This window comes from Patiria miniata, unplaced genomic scaffold (assembly GCF_015706575.1).
Source record: "Patiria miniata isolate m_02_andy unplaced genomic scaffold, ASM1570657v1 HiC_scaffold_23, whole genome shotgun sequence".
NCBI lineage: Eukaryota > Metazoa > Echinodermata > Asteroidea > Valvatida > Asterinidae > Patiria > Patiria miniata.
Window position 1 is genome coordinate 4,916,422 of NW_024037062.1, and position 18,379 is coordinate 4,934,800.

Genomic DNA, 18,379 nt, shown 5'->3' on the forward strand with positions numbered 1-18,379 from the left:
AAAAATTGATTTTGTTTTGGGGGGGGCCATGGCCCCCTTTGGCCCCCCCCCCCTGGATCCGCCCTTGCTGAAATCGCGCGTTCAATGGAGTTGGCTCAGGCTCAGGCTCCATAAGGGTTCAGAGAGGATTCACCAGGGGTTTCTCAAATCACTTTCTCAGACAACAGCAGTGATTTCTCGTCAACGTTGGGGGACCAGCAGCTTGGGGGTTGGGGGGGGGGGGGCAAGGGGGCTGAAGACCTACTGACTTTTTGGATGCTGTTCAAACACATTTACATAATTATGTGTGTATATCCCTCTTATTATGTTCTGTTGAATTAACGAAAAAGTGGTGTTGGATGAGCAGTATCAATATTATTGTGAAGATTTCGGTAACTTTGGTATAAAAAAAGTTATAATCTGGGAATAACTTCTGAGGGGAGGGGATGGTTTGAATTAGTTTTTGGATCCCTTAAACTGTCGGAACATAATTTATGGTCCTTCAGCATCAGTGGACAGAGATACCGCTACATACAGTTGCAACACAGTACAATATTCATCTTATTTGATTACAGGTCAAATATTAGCAATACACACTTGCGGAATTTTGTAGGTGTGTGATTACGTCTCATCGACCCAGTAAATTTTACCATATTTTTGCTCTGCCTAGTGACGTCTAAATGTTGCATATTTCCCTCAGAAAAGTTGTTGTATTGCCTGTATATTATCTGAAATAATTGTTCATGCGGCACTAACATCTTGCCATCCGATTGGAATAAAAGCATAGTATCAATTGAATTTAATTAGCAATCTTGTAATGGGTAGTGTTCAATCTACTTTTATCTTGTGTTTTTTTCTCTACCTCATGTTCTAGTGAACTGAATATGACTGTTTCTTTAAATTGTGAAAATGTTGAGCATTGATATCACTTGAATCAATGAAATTGGGCTTGGGGTCAGTTCACCTTATTGCTCATCTTGACCAAAATGGCAGTTGAACTAGAAAGAGACGTAGGAGGGGGGGGGGGGGGTTCTACATGTGGTTGCAACTCTATTACACATCATGGACAAGTCAAGTCTTGCGTACATAGCTTGTCATGTTGACTTGAGACTGAATGACTCCTGATCATAGAGCTGTATGTAGAGCGCTAACTCATTCTTATGGGCAGAGATACTTTGAAGCCGTCCTGTGCGCAGACATTTTGAATTCATGTGGGTGTTTGTAGAACATGATGAAATTAGATGGAGTGAATTTGAAAGTGTACTCTAAATGCAAAGAGCAAGAACAACATAACCAAACAACTTTAGCGCGTCGTGACTGTTAAAAAAAACGTCACGACAAAAATTAACTGCAGAGGATATGCCAACACGTTTGCATTGTTTGTGCAGAGCAAAATGATCGAAACACTCATTTACTGATTGTGCGTTTCAGTTTTGGGCGTATTGGCTCGGATAACGCACTTGTATAGAATAGAAACGCAAATAGCCGTACAAAAGCCGTACACAATTTTGAGTTTTCCATAGGTTTGTGCATAAACATGGATATGCCTAGCAGGCATAACTTTGTACATCAAGTCAGCCCTCTAGTAATTTAATATGGCTCTTTATGTACACTTGATGACATCTTTGGGTAATCAATTTGCAAATGTATTAGGTGATTGAGATATCCAACCTGGATGGGACAGAGCGCAGCATTATCACAGGCAATCAGTTGGGCCAGCCCTTTGGCATCTCAGAGTTTCAGGATTATGTCTGGTTCACGGAGTGGGAGGAGGACATGATTGTCAGGGTTGACAAGTCAACGGGCGGTGGGCGGGTCAGGCTGAGAGGCAGCATGCAGAGACCTACAGGGGTGCAGGTGGTACACCCTAGCCGGAGGGTTATTTCAAGTGAGTAAATATATAGGCCTGCAAGCAAGGGTGGCCGTTTTAGCCGATTTTCGGCTAACATTGACCGAATTTTTGTTAAAAAAACAAGTTGGATAGAAAATTTGACAGAATGGATTTTTTGGGCAGATTTCTGGCAGAATTCTGCAAAAATGGTTGTTTGACAGAAAAACATAGTAAATTTGAAGAAAAAAAAGGTACATTTGTTTAAAAAAGCTTCGAACTTTTTCAAACAAACCCTTGCATAATGGGACAGGTTGGCTGGTCTAGGTGCTGAGATTCTGGACTTCGTCGTGACGCAACCGCATTTTGCCTGAAATGTACGCAATTTCATAACATCTTTATCTGGCTATAGATTGTTTATAATGTAATTTGAACCTTAATTAAGGCAAGATTTTTGATAAATCTGACAGATTTTTGGAGTGCATTTAGCAGAATTTAGCCAGGACCTTACGGTCACCCTGCTGCAAGCATACGATAGTTGGGGAGATGTTAATTCAATACATCGTAGTAGGTTTTGTCCTCCATGAATTAATTTTATAAACGCTGTATATTCAGTGTTGTCCGAGGGCTTGTGTGAAAAATGTTTGAGCTGGCTTAGGTGAGTCTCAAACCCGTGACCTCTTGCTTACTATTGCAGTTGTCTTGCACTACAACTTATCACCTTCAAGTTGATGTAACATGAAACTTAAGGACATCATAAAGACTTCACTTCCATTTTTGCATACAGTAGCCTATAATGTGTAAAGTTTCAACCTAATCGGACTTGTATTTAGCTAGATTTAGACTAAAAATAATATATATTTGGGTTGATCTTGTATGACATCACCGTGAAGTCACTTCAATTTTTACCTATAACAGCCTATGAATCTGATTTACTTGCATACAAAGGTTCAACCGGATCGGAATCGTAGTTCTCTAGGTATAGGACATTGAAAAACGCATCTTTAAAATTTTGCAGACCCTCTTTGCTGTTAGGTATTTCATTAAAAGTTATTGATTGTGGCACCTACTGTTATCAAAGGCAAACAGATTGACCATGGCAAGTTAAGGCATATGCATTTAATGCGAGGTTGTTGGTTCATGTTCATGCCAATTAATATAGTGCAATTTGTTTTCATTGCCGCTTGGTAAGCAATGCGCATACAGTGCTTAATGCAATATTCTATCACAAAATCATTCATGATTACATCAGCGAAACAAGTGCACTTTAACAGAAAAATATTAAGCCAATATATATCCCAAGTGTTTTCACATACATTGTAATTCAAAGACATCAACACTCTTACACAATATGATTTAGTGTAATATTCTTTTCAGAGCTGTTCCATTACTCATTCCACAGGTATCAATCCTTGCTCAGTGTTCAACGGAGGGTGCGAGCAGATCTGCATTCAGGCACACATCAATCAGGTCGTCTGTGCATGCAATAACGGGCACAGGTTACGAAATGATGGTGCTACTTGTAACCTTGGTGAGTTAAAAAAGAAAGAAGTGGGGAGCAGGGTTAGGTAGGGGAAGGGGGCAGATACACACATGTTAAGGCCTTTTCCCATTAGAACACCCATCCCCGGGGTGGTCCAGTATTACGAATGATCGAGCTGTTGGTTGGATGGTTGGATTTGCTTCGGTCGAAAAGCCACCAAAAAAGTGCACGTTGTTCGCAATGTATTGTATTTTCAGATGAATTGTTGCAATTACATCAAACTTCAGAGTCTATTTTAACCCTCTGATGCTAGCCCCGGGGCAAACTCACCCCCCGCTCATTTCACACTACAGTTTTCGCCCTGGGGAAAGTGTCTCGCCCCGGGGATAAAATGTTCAACTCTGGTCCCAAGCAGGGTTGAACTCGCCCCGGTGAATGAGCACTCTCAAGGGTGGCTCGGGGGTGGCGTGGGGTGAGAATTTCAAGTGTGAAACATGGCTAATTATTTTCACCCCTGCATCGCTCTGGGGCCACCCCTGAGATTTTGTCTAGTGTCAAAAGGCCTATAGTGTCAAAAGGCCGTAAGCCAATGTTGAAAATGGGTCTGGAATTGCTTTACACATTATTCATTTTTAAGTATGATTTTGTTGTTTGAAGTGTGCCTGTTTGTTTTCTCCTGTAAATGCTTACCTGTCTTGAATGTTGGAAGGTTGTGTCTTGTCTTTTTTGGGTGTGCCCCTCTGCATTTTTTTCGCCTCTTAATCACCTTTTTTTCTTTTCAACAGGATATCTGGTTGTGTTAAATAGTTTTATGCTTGTTGTCTTTTCGTTGTCAAATTAGCAATTCTATGGGAAAACAACCTGTTAGCTCCACTGTTTACTTAGTGCTAACTGATTTTCGAAGAATGCCATTGAAGGTTTGCATGGTGGAAACTACAAATTGAGGAAATGTGCTTAATACACTATGTAAAATGACATATTTGTACACTGAAAGCTGTGCTAGGCACACAAACATACATCACAATCAATTCCAGAAGAAGAAATGCCCCTGTATACTTTTGGTGGCTGTGACTGAGTGAAAAGATGATTAGATTTTTTTCCCCCCAAAAAAGCAAAATTAGTCAATGTTTGTTGCATTAAAGATCTAATCTTTAAAAAATCAGACTAATTTTGCCTCTAAAAGGGATTTTATTTTTGGATGGGGGAGTGATGATTTGTAAACGGGTATGAGTTCAATAAATGCATAACCAAAAACAGGCAATTTCTCTGCCTACACCTTTTATCATCACAAACTTAAAAAAGCACAATTTTGCAAACAAAAGTCAATTGTTTGTGTGCCTATCGAGTATGGAGAGCTGGTCTCACCGACGACATCAAGAGAAGGCTGTTCGTGGCTACAGTTGAGTCTGTACTTCTGTATGGAGCTGAGACGTGGACGATGACAGCCAAGCACGAGAGAGTGCTAGACGGCGTCTACAAGTGTATGCTACGGATGGCACTCAACGTCAGTTGGGAAGACCATGTGCCCAACATCCAGCTCTACGACACGCTGGAGGGAGGGAGGGTTGAGGCTGGCAGGCCACTGTGTGCATCCTCCAGAGCTAGCTGGGAACCCACTAGTACTGTGGGAACCTGTCGATGGAGCTAGGAGCAGGGGCAGGAGGAGACTCTCTTTCGCCGACCAGTTGAAGAGGGACACAGCACAACAAGATACCGCTGAGCTGAAGACGCTGATGCTGGGCCGGGATGCATGGAATGCGACCATCAGAGTCTCCCGAGAAGGCGTCGGTTGAGGACAACCTCTCGCATTATGATGATAATTATGATGTCACAAACTAAATTGTCATTGTTAAGGGGAAGATCTATATCATCACTATACTTTAAAGTGCAAAAGCTGTATGTGTATGTGCACTCTAGCTGGCACCACGTTGTGGGGAAGTTTTCTTTTGTTAGGGAAATTAGGATCCAGTTGTGGGGACTTTCTGTTGCCACAACAGCATTTTTGGTTCCTAAAATAACCATCGCTCATAAGGTGTATGGTCCCCACAACTGCAGAATAAGTATGTGTGTGTGTGTGTTCATGAATTGATGGCCTGCGCAGCATGCAGACTGCAAAGCTGTCTCTTGCCTGCGAAGCAGTCTACAGGCGTCAAAGTCCCCTACCCCAGGGAGCTAGCAAGGTAAAGCCTCGTTTTAAAAATATTAAAAAAAAACCATATTTATCAACTACCTGCCAAGATAGGACTCTCTTTGACAGACATATCACACAAGAACCAGTAACATGTGTACAAGTACTCACTCAATGGTGAGGGGTACATACATGCCTGACACTCAAATGCTTCCGGTTTGTGTGCATTCAGAATAAAAGAAATCAAATCTTGCGTACTTTGTGCACTACATGTATTGTGTTCAGGCAGTGTGTGTCCATATTTTACACATGGTCCTCTCATCAGTGGTCATGAAGCACTATTGACTGTTCATACTTGGAGTTCATAAACTGCATGGCATGTTAGCTCAAAGCTGCTCTTGCTTGACAAAGTGTTCTATAAATTTGCCCCCATGTTTTATTGGTTATCAAGAAATGGTCAATTTTGGCATAAGTAAAGAAACACACTTGGAGTGATGTTGAAAAACTGTTTTGGGAAGTTTTTTGCTCAAAAGTTACTCTTAATGCTTCAAGAATAGGTACAAAAAAATGTTCACACATACTGATGGCTCATTAGCATTTCTTGTTTTTAAAATAAACCATATTTTTTAGACCTAGGACTCATGAATACTATGTTTTCACAACGACAGAAGTTCAATTTGAATTTTTTTGCTGAAAGTTTTAGCACTATAAGCCAGTTCAGTATATATTCCAACTGCGCTAGACTCCCTCGTAATCCACAGCTATGGCTGCTACAGCAGGATGACAGGTTAACCAATGAGTCAGTGTGCAAAACAGTGGGAACTCCGCTCAGCAAGACTCAGTAATCTCAGTGGGGGGTCCTCCTTGGAGTGAAGTTCAAAGTACTTTTCTCTCAGAAGTAAAAAAAAGCAAAGGTAAACATACTGTCAAGGTCTTGAGACTGGACATAGCTTAAAAGGTAATCTACTAAATTACTGGACACAGTGCAAAGACAGCTGTCTCCTTGCCATGACTTTTTGGTCGTAAGAGATCTTCAGTCATTGCAGTAGCGGACATTTTCTTTTGGGGGAACAGGGAACCTAATTAAGCAGCCCATGGAATTTGAAACGGGAGGAAACTGGAAACTTTCAGACTCTAATTAGCAATTTTCAAACTAGAAACTTGTATGTGTACATAATTGTATGAGTGTACCTACTCTAACTTCCTTCTAATTTTTGTCAACTCTACAAAAGTAGCTTATGGCAAGCGCTATTTCATGGTAGGAGATTAGTACCATCAGTCAAAATCTATACACACCTCAATAATTAATGTTTAAAAATTATTGTCTTTTAATTTTTTTTTTTTTTGTGGGTGTCTGTTTTTGTTGTTGTATTGAGAGATGCATGTAGTGCACCCCACCATATTCTACCACCATTGCTGCATAGGATGGTACTGCACATACTGTCATTAGGTAGTTTCAAGACTCGCTCATCAATTCAAATCGAATGTAGCATGTAGCCAGACAGGTGTCGTGTGACCTAACCATATCGTGATCAAGCAGTCGCAGAAATGTGTCATCTACCCATCCCCTTCCCGTTTTCACCACTTCATGTTTATCTCATCAGGGACTGCTGCCTTTCATTTCCTTCAAGTGTTTTGTGACTTGGCCCTGGTGGGGACTTCTTGATTGCCAACCATGAACGTTTCTTCCTTATGCCCAGCTACAGAAATAGATTGAATGGCAGAATGTTGGTGGAATTTATTTGGATTTTGTTTTGCCTTTCAGTTAAGGAATTACATGGAGGCTTTGAACCATAGAGCTACAAAGGCATTTTGGATTACTTGTGCTCAAGTTAGCATTTTCGCACATTGTTGTTGTTGCTGTTGTTGATGATGATGATGTTATTTTTGAACATTTTTGTGGGATTATCAATTGCTTGTTTCTTTGATATGACCATGCCTTGAAGCTGAAAGAAACGGACTGAAATCAAGTTAACAAAATTGTCAACAAACCACACATGCACAAGGATGTGACACTATCTGTTTGAGGAGATTTTACCAATAGCCAGTGGATTATCAAAACAGTATTCCTGCACCCGATTTCACGAAGTGCTGCCGCGTCGCAATCACGATGTGTTGTACGATTACATTTCAGGAAAGTTGCGATGTGTTGAACGTGTCGTAAGTTTCTTGACAATGGCTTAAAACATGTCGCAAGTTATGACGTGTCAAGTGGTCATCATAAAATAAAAAGCGTCCTTTTCTCGGCCAGTTTTATGCCATAAATATTAAATATATACGAGACTATAATAACAAGACAATGTGTGTGCAGTTGTAAATGGCAAATGCATCTAAGTAAATATATGTATGAATTAGCCATGAATATTGCAGTTTCCCATTCCTTGGTGCTCTTTGGTAAAAAAAATTGAGGAGGTGCGGAAATAGAGGGCGCTGTTGGAGCTACTGCGGAACATTTTGGAAAAAAAAAGATCGTCGCGCATGATTAAAATCGACGCGCGCGCTGACCAGAGACCGACTAATTTTTTTTTTGGCCTAATCCACTTTTGGCAGCAGTTATGTTATTTTTAAATAACTGAGAATTTGTTGGGGGAATTTGGAAGGGCCATACCAGAGTTGTTGGCCATGATCTTCACCAACGATAGATTGTGGTTGTTGTCAATTTGTAATACAAGTAAGGTAACAAAGTCTTTTTAAGACCCTGAAATCCATGCAATATGCCAGACAGTTTAACTCAATGTTGAATACGGACATAGTGAAGTCGGTGTAAGTTTCACTTTTTACAAATCAAACATTTAACAACAGAACACAGACACAAAATTGTTTGGCTGATCTCTGCTGCACATAACAATATCCGTTGGGGTAAAGTTGCTGGTGGATTTTTTTTTTGAGCGGTGAACTTTTAAACAAGATACCTTTCTTTTGGGTGTTGCCAATATTGGGTTCTGTTTCAGCAACAGCTAAGGTACCCTCTCCCCTCCCCTCCCCCCCAAATTTTTTTTAAAAATTTGCAAGAACTTCAGGTCTATTAGGCCAAAAAAAAAAGTCTCCGGTTTCTGGTATGGAGCTTGCCCCAAAAGTGGTGCGGCGACGCGGCTTTTTTTTTTTTTTTACCTGTTTTTTTTTTTTTTTTTGGCTTCAAATGTCGGCTGATGACTGCAAATGGTGCCCGACTAAACTTAGTGCAAATATATGGGAGTCCAGAGAGGCCACATAAAGCTTATTCTCGATCATAACCCCATCTAAAAACCGTTAAAATTGTGCAGCAGCAGGATTCCAGTCAAACCAGTGAGTTTGGCGGTTTTGAGACATCATCTTGTATTGAAAAAAAAACTTTTTCATTTTGCCGACGCGCATGGCTACGGTGACGCGCGCGCATACCAGAAACTGGAGACTTTATTTTTTTGGCCTTATGTAAGTCTTATTGCCACTGATTAAACATCTTAATCAGCTGTCAATACATCTTAATCAGCTGTCAATAATCTTTCCTTACAACTTTCCCACCAAAACCCTGTTCTGCACACATTATTTTCACAGAACATCAAAGGAGTTTTTACCTATGAGTCTCAAACAGTGTATATTTATAATACAATCCTGACTTTGTACATATTGAAAAAAAATAACTTTATGAGATTCTTCGCCTCCTCTTGACACTCAGTTTAAACACAGCTGGGTATTTACATGTCGTTCAGGAAGCATGGTCAATTTTTGTTGTGGTGATGCATAGGTTGGATTTTGCACTTCATCCCCCGGCAGCCATTGGCTAATGCCCATGTGTCACCTCCTCCCTGCTAAGTCATCGTCATTTCTTCCCATCCAACTTACACAGTCCTTTTTGTCCCTCCTCTCCTCCCCTCTGCTCAAAATAACTTTCAGATGAATGTTACACTGGCAAGCACAACTGTAGCGTCAACGCATTCTGTGAGGACACAGACCCGAGCTTCTACTGTCGGTGCAAGCCGGGATTTAATGGCAATGGATATACCTGCATAGGTGAGGATTTCTTCAAACGATTTGTTTCATTTTATAGTTAACTTTTCATAATGTCTTCCTATTGTTGAGGTTTTGTATATATTTAGTGATGAATATGGTATGAAGAATGGTTATGTTCCCTTGCATAAACAAAACAGGGCACTGTGTAACTTAATGATGAGAGAGTGTGAACACTTCTTCCTTTGCGTCATGTTTTCAGATATTGTTAAATACTCTGTAACAAAAAAAAAATGATTGTCCAAATGTGACTACCTAAAAAAAATTAACTTAAGTTATAAGTTATTAAATCCAACGTATTTGATTTGCAGAACATTGACCTATGGGTACACTGCTTGTCTTTATTGTAGCTAGTATTCAATGAAAACAATTAACCCTTACGGAAAAAGTCCTTAGCCCAGGTTCCTCACGATAAACAGTGTCTACAAGAATTTAATTGATGAAGAGTTAACCCTTTCCTTTCCGCATTGTTATATTCACTTGGCTCTCTCCAGGACCAAATTGTTTGCTCAATCATGCGGAGATCACTAGAGCATGAAAATTGGATTGCAAGTCTGTCAAGACTTGTATGACTCTTGACTCGGACTCGGACTTGAGTCTGACTTGAGTCCCATTTTCCATGACTCGGACTCGGACTCGGACTCGGACTCGGACTCGGGTCACGATGACGAATGACCCTGCAGACTCGGACTTGAACTCGGACTCGACCTGCGTGACTCGGGACTTGACCAAAATGACCACAAAACAAATTAGAAATTATTTTGAAGACGATCCTCTCATGAGCAAGCGATACAGTCAGTGCTGTGCAGAGGAAACACATCTGTACACAGCTGCTGGCTTGTTTCCGATATATATTGATTTGGGAAATCAACTATCAAAATATATAATGCAGCGTCCATTCTTGATAAATTGTAAACAAATTTGATAGTGTTCGGTGCCAGATTATCCTTTCCAGAACCTGGTTATACATGTATTTTCAGTTCAAAGCAGTGAAAAATGGAAACATTCACACTGTGAGGTTTTAGCAGTACATGTACCTCAAAATTTACATCCAATATTCAGTCGAAAACTCAGCCGGACCTAGCCAAAAAGTTTGTTATATCACTAGAGGAGTGCCTGTCCCATTGTGCACATAAATGCACAGTTGGGACCAAGGCTTTATGTTTGCTATAACCAGAATTTGTTTTAACAGAGTTTGTATTAACGAGAGTCAACTGTATATTAGTAAAGGTGACTCATAACTCGGACTCGACTGTTTTGACTGGTGACTCGGACTCGGACTTGACCTGCACGACTCGGACTCGGACTCGGGAGAGGTGACTTGGACTCGGACTCGATGTTTGGTGACTCAAATACAAGTCTGTAACTTGAAAACTCTTTTTTTCAACCCGGATTTTAACTGCCAAGTAGTGATTAAAATCAAAAGTGATGTGTTTAAACTTTGTTCCTTGATCTGAAACACGGTACCCTGTGGAGACATGGGTGTATTAGGGAACAAAAGATTGTACAATGTATACGTCTCCACAGGACAATTTCTATAGATGAATCTGTCTCCACAAGGTTATCACGAAATAGATATATGGATTTTACTCAAAAACTAGGAATTTCCAAGGTGTGTTGATCTGTCGCAAATTGAAGTATTTTATGTAAGGGATATTAAGTCAAAATTTCAGCCCAGGAAATTAATTCTGGTTAAAATAGAAACTAGATTTTCACATTCTAAAATGTTAGTACAGGAGAACAAAAAAATGACTCCACAAGGATACAAATTTCAGTATGTGTGAACTTTACTCATTTATGTGGTGTAAAAATCAAGGCCCTATGTATAAAAATAAGAATGTTATGCCTGTTTGTTGATCTGGTCCCATTTATCAAACTGCAAGCCATTTCACCACATGACCAAATGGCACTCCATACCTCAAATTGTGCGTGAATACTTCTGAAGCTCTTTTCTTAAATTTTCGCAACATTTGGCAACGCTAGAAATAAACTACCTCATTAGAACAATACAAAAACACTCTTTCGGCTGGTATATGGTTGATGTATGGGTGGCAAAACATACCAACATGCCAGCTTGCTGAAAAGCAGTGAATATATCTGTGTTGAGTGTGTTCTGTGTGTAGCTTCCTAATCGACTAAAGTCGCCTATGGTAAGCAGCAGGGGGTAGTTCCGTGTCGCCCATGGTAAGGACAGGGCTAATCTTCTAATTTCTTCAGGTAGGTCCTACAATTAATTGGATGTACTTTCAACTCAACAAGCGTCTTTGACCAGTGGCTGTTGATATTACGATTGTCCAAGAAGAGTTAGTTTCTCTCCCCTTTCTTGGAAACAAAAACCAGAATGCTATCCCTAACTGGTGCCAACATAAAATGTGTTATTAAGTGCCAGACAACACTGACAAATAAAGTTACAATCCAATCATTGGTGCTACGACTTGGTCTAGCAAGACTTAGGAATCAAAGGTGCATGATGGGTGGGAAATCTGCGGTGAGCTCTAATTAACCCTAATTCCATTAAAGGCTTAGGAAGGTGAGCAATATAGCATTCCAATTTCCTGTTGTAAAATTGTGGACTTTGGTTAATTAGACCTGTAGTTTATTCGATGATTTGTCATAAAAACAGTATCCTCTCTGAGTGATGTCCACTGTCTATTTTTCAGGTTTGTAGCATTGCTTATTTTGTTAGCATATGACATATGATATATTGTTCCAAGACTTTGATTAGTGCCCTTGAACAAACACATCAACGAAATTGTTAGATCACCAACATATAGCTCAGTTAGTAGAGCGGCAGTACATGTATGGCCATGGTGTTCTAAAGGTGGCAAGTTCAAGCCCTGCTCCAGTAAATTCCTTTATTCAACCATAAAGTAATTTGACCTTGAAATGGGTCCTTCCAAGGATGGAAATCTTAATTGAATTTTACAAAATGTGCATGCACCATACAAATGTTAACACATTTATATGCTTGAGCCGATAGGTGTATACATTTTTTTAACCCAATCAATGTTCTACACTGTTAATGGCTTTCCTCAAAGACATGGGTCCAGGCATGTTTGTCTAGTGAGCCAGTAGCTCACTGGAGTTGGGAAATTAAAGGCAGACATTTATGAGTGGGCATCAGGTTGATCCTGTTCATCCTGTGTTTATCGACTCATTGCCCCTTAATTACTCACATCACCACACACAAAAATGCTGTAGCAAATATGCACTTTAATTGAACTTACCATACAATCTGCCCAATCACTGACTGTAAGTTTGTATTCTGCTGTCCCTGGACATATCAACAAGTGCTGAAATAATGGTAGACTTGTTTTGTGGGTGCGTTTTAGAGATATAAAAATAAATTTTTTTAGAAGTGTTTCAGAAGAACAATGCAGTTTTTGAAACTGCACTAAATCATCAATTTAGGTGATAATTATACTTTTAGAAATTTATTCAACAAACTGATAGGCTTTAATTTCATTGGTGGTTGGGGGAGATATGTAGTTTCTTCTTCCCCTTCTCTTTTCCCCTGGAATCATCCCCAACCTACCCTGCACACTCTGAGATTGTATACTTTACGCCGTATGCCTGTGAATCTGTCTGCGTACATGGTGTGTCTCCACACTGGAGCTTTCAAAAGTGGTAAAAAAGCACCATCTACTGTCAGAGATGCCAAGATCACACAAAAGCTTGGTGAGTGACAGCGGCGAGTGGCAAAGCCGAAATGCAAAATGGTGGCATCCGGACATTGGGCACAAAATCAGCCAAGAATAATGTGGCCCACTTGAAAATCTTTTAGAAAATCCCAAGTTAGCGTTCAAAGATTTCTTTAAGGTTTGACAAATTTTGATATATCACTCGCTTCTCAAACGTGGAGGGGGGTGGGGGGGGGGGGGAATGCCTTGATCAGAACTAATGCGAGCGTGAATCCCTAACGGTGTGGGGTTCTGGGCCTGCTGGACGCTCTGTGGTGCGATTTGAGGCAATTTCTGACCACCCTAACAATTTTTTTTTAAAGCAAAAGATCATCATTTAAACATCATTTTTGAGTTTGAAGTCATAGTTGAATCAGCTATTCTGAGCAGCCAAAGAATCAAATGTAGGCAACAATTTTATTCGGAGACGATATCACCCAACTTAAAAAAGGGGCGATGCCCCCCCCCCTTCACCCACGGATTGATGCCCATGCATTATCATCTCCTCTCTGTTGGACCTTACCTAAATACAAGTTTGACAGTAACTTATGTTCTTTTTGGGGAAAAATGCCATGATGAAATTTCACTTGCCTGTGAAATTACAGGTGCATATTTTGCTCTACAGCAAGGCACTAGAGGTGAACAAATCAAGGTAGGGGCCGCACCACAATAGAGGACATCAACAATATCAGCAGGAAGTATTGCACAACACATTGTTGGCACACACGCTTGATGCAACCCTACTGTACACCTGGGAGTTTACTGCAGGGGCGCAGCACTGAACATAATCTTGTTACAAGGCCATTGGCTGGCCCTGGGGATGATGAGGTGTCTCTACGCTGCGTGGCGATATATAATCATGATCTTCGCAAAGAACTGAAGTTGCAAAAGTGCTTAGCCCCACCACGAAACATTGTTCTATATTCTTGTCCCGAAAACCTAAAAATATGTGTTCAGAACAATTGGCATTAGGCGTGTCAGTTACGATTGTCCGGCATGTGAGCGTGTGAATTGACTCTTAAGCGTGTGACACACACCAAATGCGTGTGACTTGGTAGGTCTGTCTACTGTTCGTGCTGTGTTCCTGAATGATTGGTAAGCAGTGTTCCATTCAGCAGTGTTCTTGTGTATTGTGCACTCACCTTTTGCAATGACATAACCAGGGTTGGCAGCCCTACTGCAAATGTCAGGCTATTTTGTAGATAACATTGGTGTCATACACAAGTGCATACTTTCTCATAATGTATTATATAGACCCCAATTTGCATTAGAGCCCACTCTAATAACTCAATAGTGTCAGTATTATACTAACCTTAGGTTTTCTTTTGGCCTTGTGTATTTTACAGCCCCAACAACGCCTAGATCAGAGTTGATAGCCCCGCCCCAAATCACCTACCCTCTGCCGACTACAACCACCAAGAGCTCCACAACCAGCCAGTCCTTCACCATGATGGCTAGCAACACCCGACATTGGCACCACCCTTCCTTGACCACTGCAAGGAGCACCACAGCCTCTCGCTCTACCTTGCCGCCTGACCAGCATATACCAGTATCCTCCCACCATAGCCTGACTCAAAGCAGCAGTAGCGGCAGGGATGAAACTGTTGAAGGTGCAGCCACGGTAACCTCGTACCCAGATGACGTGATTGGTGGGCAGCGCACCACCCCAGATATGTCCCATTTTGGGCAATGCGGGCCGGAGTACCGCTACTATTGTGTAAATGGCGGAGTCTGTCGTTGGCTCATCAATATCAAGAAACCGTCCTGCAGGTGGGTCCTTGAACTGAAGGCCAATTCACATTTAATGCAAGAGAATTTAAAGGGAATTAATGTAAAACATTTGCAAACATCAAAGAAACAAAACTACCGAAGTATTATGAAATACCTTACTGGACTGTTTGACAGTGATTGACAGTCTGAAGCATCCTGTAAAATCTTGGCACCTGGTGTGCTGTCATTTTCAAGAAAAGTGGTATTTTTGTATGAATTTCCAATGCTGGTCGACTGACCAATGGTGTCGCATATGATCCAGCACTAACAAACCACTGATATGGGATAGGTACCAGCTGGGGAAGCAACAAATTCATGTTTTCATAAGACATGTACAATATGTAGTGCAATACATTATAGGTCATGATTCACTATGCATCACAATATCACCGCTGCACTATAAAGAAGAAAGGGTGTTTTGAAAATTAATGCCTTGTGGAGACCCAGATATAATAGGGAACAAAAGTTGTGTGAACCATAAAACATATTTTTAGCAGTCAGACAGGAATGCATTCTTAGATTCTACCAATCATGCTCTATTTCCAGTGTTTGCAACTCTGTGAAATGCTATGGGAACTTACTTGTTCTCAACTTCCAGTTTGGAGGTACAGTTTTATGTTGTCACTATTTTATTCACAACTGATGTACGGAATCTTGCCAACCAATTTGGACATCTGGTGCCTGAAATAGTTTGTCTTTTGTTCAAGTTTATTCAAAACTTCAAAATGGTGATACTTTTGTACTTTGATACCCTATCACAACAATCTCTCATGTCCAGTTTCAGCACTTAATAGACAACTTTTTTTTGTATTCAGCTGTTTGTCCGGCTATGCTGGTGAGCGTTGCTTGTTAGTCAAACCCATCATTCCAGCCAGTGGGATGAGTGGTGCTATGGTAGCGGCTGTCTCCGTAGGAATACTTGTTCCCATCTTTCTCATCATTGTTGGTATTGCTTGCCTCATCCACAGGAAGAGGTGAGTTGTCATGTTGTTAAAACTCAGGGTTACATCGGGGAAGTTGGTGCAGCCTCTCTTTCAGCTAACCGTTATAACTAACCTCAAGGTTCATGCATTTCCTTTCAGATCCAAGATACCTAATGCTACTCTCCACACAGAGATCATTAACATGCAGTCTCAGGACAGACTCAACTACCAACAAGGGTTAGACAGACCCCAGAATAATAGCACTGCCACAGACTGTCGTACAACTCCCCCCTCACCAGTTGCAACTACGGTAGGTTCAAATATCATATGGCATGCTGTATTCTAAACGTGTTACTTCTTGGATCCAGGATCCCTGGGCTAGTTTATTGTCCAGTAGGTTTCACTAAACAGCATAAACCTTAAAGATAATGACTTAATGATTGTTTTTGTCCGACCACTGCCCTGTCCTTTCTCTTGCATTATGCAACCCATCGCTTGGGTTTGCAGTGAGATATTGCCAGCCTGGCTTCTGACCCCAGTAGGTATAATGCAGCCACCACGTTGACCTCACATACTTGAACACCGAATATGATCACTGCTACTTCAGATTGTTATCAGACGAGATATACCTCAGAAATACCCAGAACATCAAATTTGCACAAATTGCCCTCATGGAACACATCACATGAACTCTTTGCTGGGAAAAAGTAATTTTTTCCCTTCAATTTAAGACATAGAGAAAAGGACTATATTTTGGCGCCACTTGTTTACACAAAAAGCACTGGTCAAAAACGAGGGACTTTGCAACACTGCAGTCTGTGGAACACTTGCGCTGGAGCACAGTGATTACGTCCAGTGTGGCGCTGTAATGCACACCTTTAAGTCATCTTATTTATTGGACTGAATATTTACATACATTTTGTAAAATGTTTTCCTACTCTAATCTGGTAACAGTAAGGAAAACTGCAGTAGCCCATATTTGTTCATATGACAATTTAATATTGAGCACAAAACTTGGATTTTGGGGGATAAAACATTATTCGTTTAGAGTACCAGTTCAGTCAGTGTTCTGTGCTGCCTGCACTGATAGCGGGGCTTTCATGTCGTCGTTATCTTTGTTTTCCGCGTGCGTGGTTTACAAGCTTGAGGAGCCATGGTCATACTTTTGTAGTAGCCACTTGTTGAAATCTTTGTGGTTAAACATAATCTTGAGTAGCTGCATTGGTTCGATGTGGGCATTTTTACTGAGGCGTGCCCAATGCGCCGCTTGACCACTATGTGGTTGAGCAAAGCATAGCATCTTTTGTAGTTCATCATTCTGCAGTGGTGGGTTTTGCGCTATGAATTTAAAGTGCTGCTTTTCGCAGAACGATGCTATACTACTTGTGCATGCAAGCTGGAGGATCTTTGCGTTACTGAACTTGAAAGCCCGGTCCCAGTCAGCATTGTCAATGTCGTCATTCTTTAGGTTTTAAGATGGTGGGTTTGTCAGGCATTGCCGCCTTTAATCATTTTGCGGTGGAACCTGGTCCATATCTGAGTCGATTTGGGAATTTTGTTTAGCTGTCACCTGCATCGCATATGTAAGCCTGGCTCACACTGTTGACTTGAGAATTCTGACTCGGATAAAGAGTGGGATTTCCTTGTCCAAAAATTATGTGTTTTAGACGGGACCAGCTTTCCAAGGCGCTCACAATTTTATGCCATATCGTGTCGATTTTGGGGTCGCTGGTTATGAGGTGACCTAAATATTTGAATAACTGAATGTTCACAGGCCTCTCCTTTGGACATTTTCCCCTTAAATTGGCAGGAAAGAGCAGCCAGTACCTTCTCCTATTCACTCCTGTTGCATTGCTTGACACTTTAACAACTGTTTTCATGCTTAAATAATAGGATGCTTGATGAAGACACATTTTCCCGAGTTCACGGGACATCTTTAGAAGTATTTTGGCAAAACCATATTCCATTCTGTAACCCCTCTTCCCCAAACACTCTCTTATTTTAAAAATGCACATTCATTTATCAGTAATGAAAGAGGCAACTTTTAATAAAAAGTCAGATGTGGTCTCCCGTTCTGTTAACTTAACTCAGAGGCACATACATTTTTGTACATTTGTTCATCTTCACAAAATTGAGTTTGAAGTTCATTTCACAGGCCTGTTTGGTTTGATTAGAATAGGACACTTATAAGTATAGCTGAACCCAATCATGAAGATTTGAGTTTCTACATGTAAGTCTGACAAGCATAGTCTGACAGTTGTTAGCTACCAATGATTCAATAAATTTAAAGTGTGAGAAATGCCATGGGATGTCTGGAACACTCACTGGCTGGTTAATAAATCTGCCCCTCACCTTGCTGAGGAAGATGGAAAGGTTGGTGCAATCAAGCTGCAGCTCACAGGTGCTTTATTGAATGATGCATTGATTTTTGTGACTCTTGGCAGATGATTGGATCTTGATCATAGGTGCTGAAGTGAAGCATGTAAGCCCTCCAACACCTTGTCCTTGTCCTTGTCCCTAAGAAGTCTTGTTGGCTCAGACAAAGTGATTGATGATTGGTTACACCTAATCCTGATACACTTTTGGAAAGTTTATTTTTAA

General features: G+C 40.8%; 1 protein-coding gene across 1 annotated transcript in view; it reads left to right on the top strand.

The window, feature by feature from the left end:
• The window catches only part of LOC119731154 (low-density lipoprotein receptor-related protein 4-like), a 50,016-nt gene that overhangs the window by 24,943 nt on the left and 6,694 nt on the right, over positions 1 to 18,379 (top strand). The window contains exons 10-15 of the mRNA XM_038204201.1: positions 1,633 to 1,867; positions 3,210 to 3,338; positions 9,292 to 9,408; positions 14,432 to 14,855; positions 15,671 to 15,829; positions 15,938 to 16,088. Coding sequence (XP_038060129.1) covers positions 1,633 to 1,867; positions 3,210 to 3,338; positions 9,292 to 9,408; positions 14,432 to 14,855; positions 15,671 to 15,829; positions 15,938 to 16,088 — 1,215 coding nt within the window. The remainder of the gene's footprint in view (positions 1 to 1,632; positions 1,868 to 3,209; positions 3,339 to 9,291; positions 9,409 to 14,431; positions 14,856 to 15,670; positions 15,830 to 15,937; positions 16,089 to 18,379) is intronic.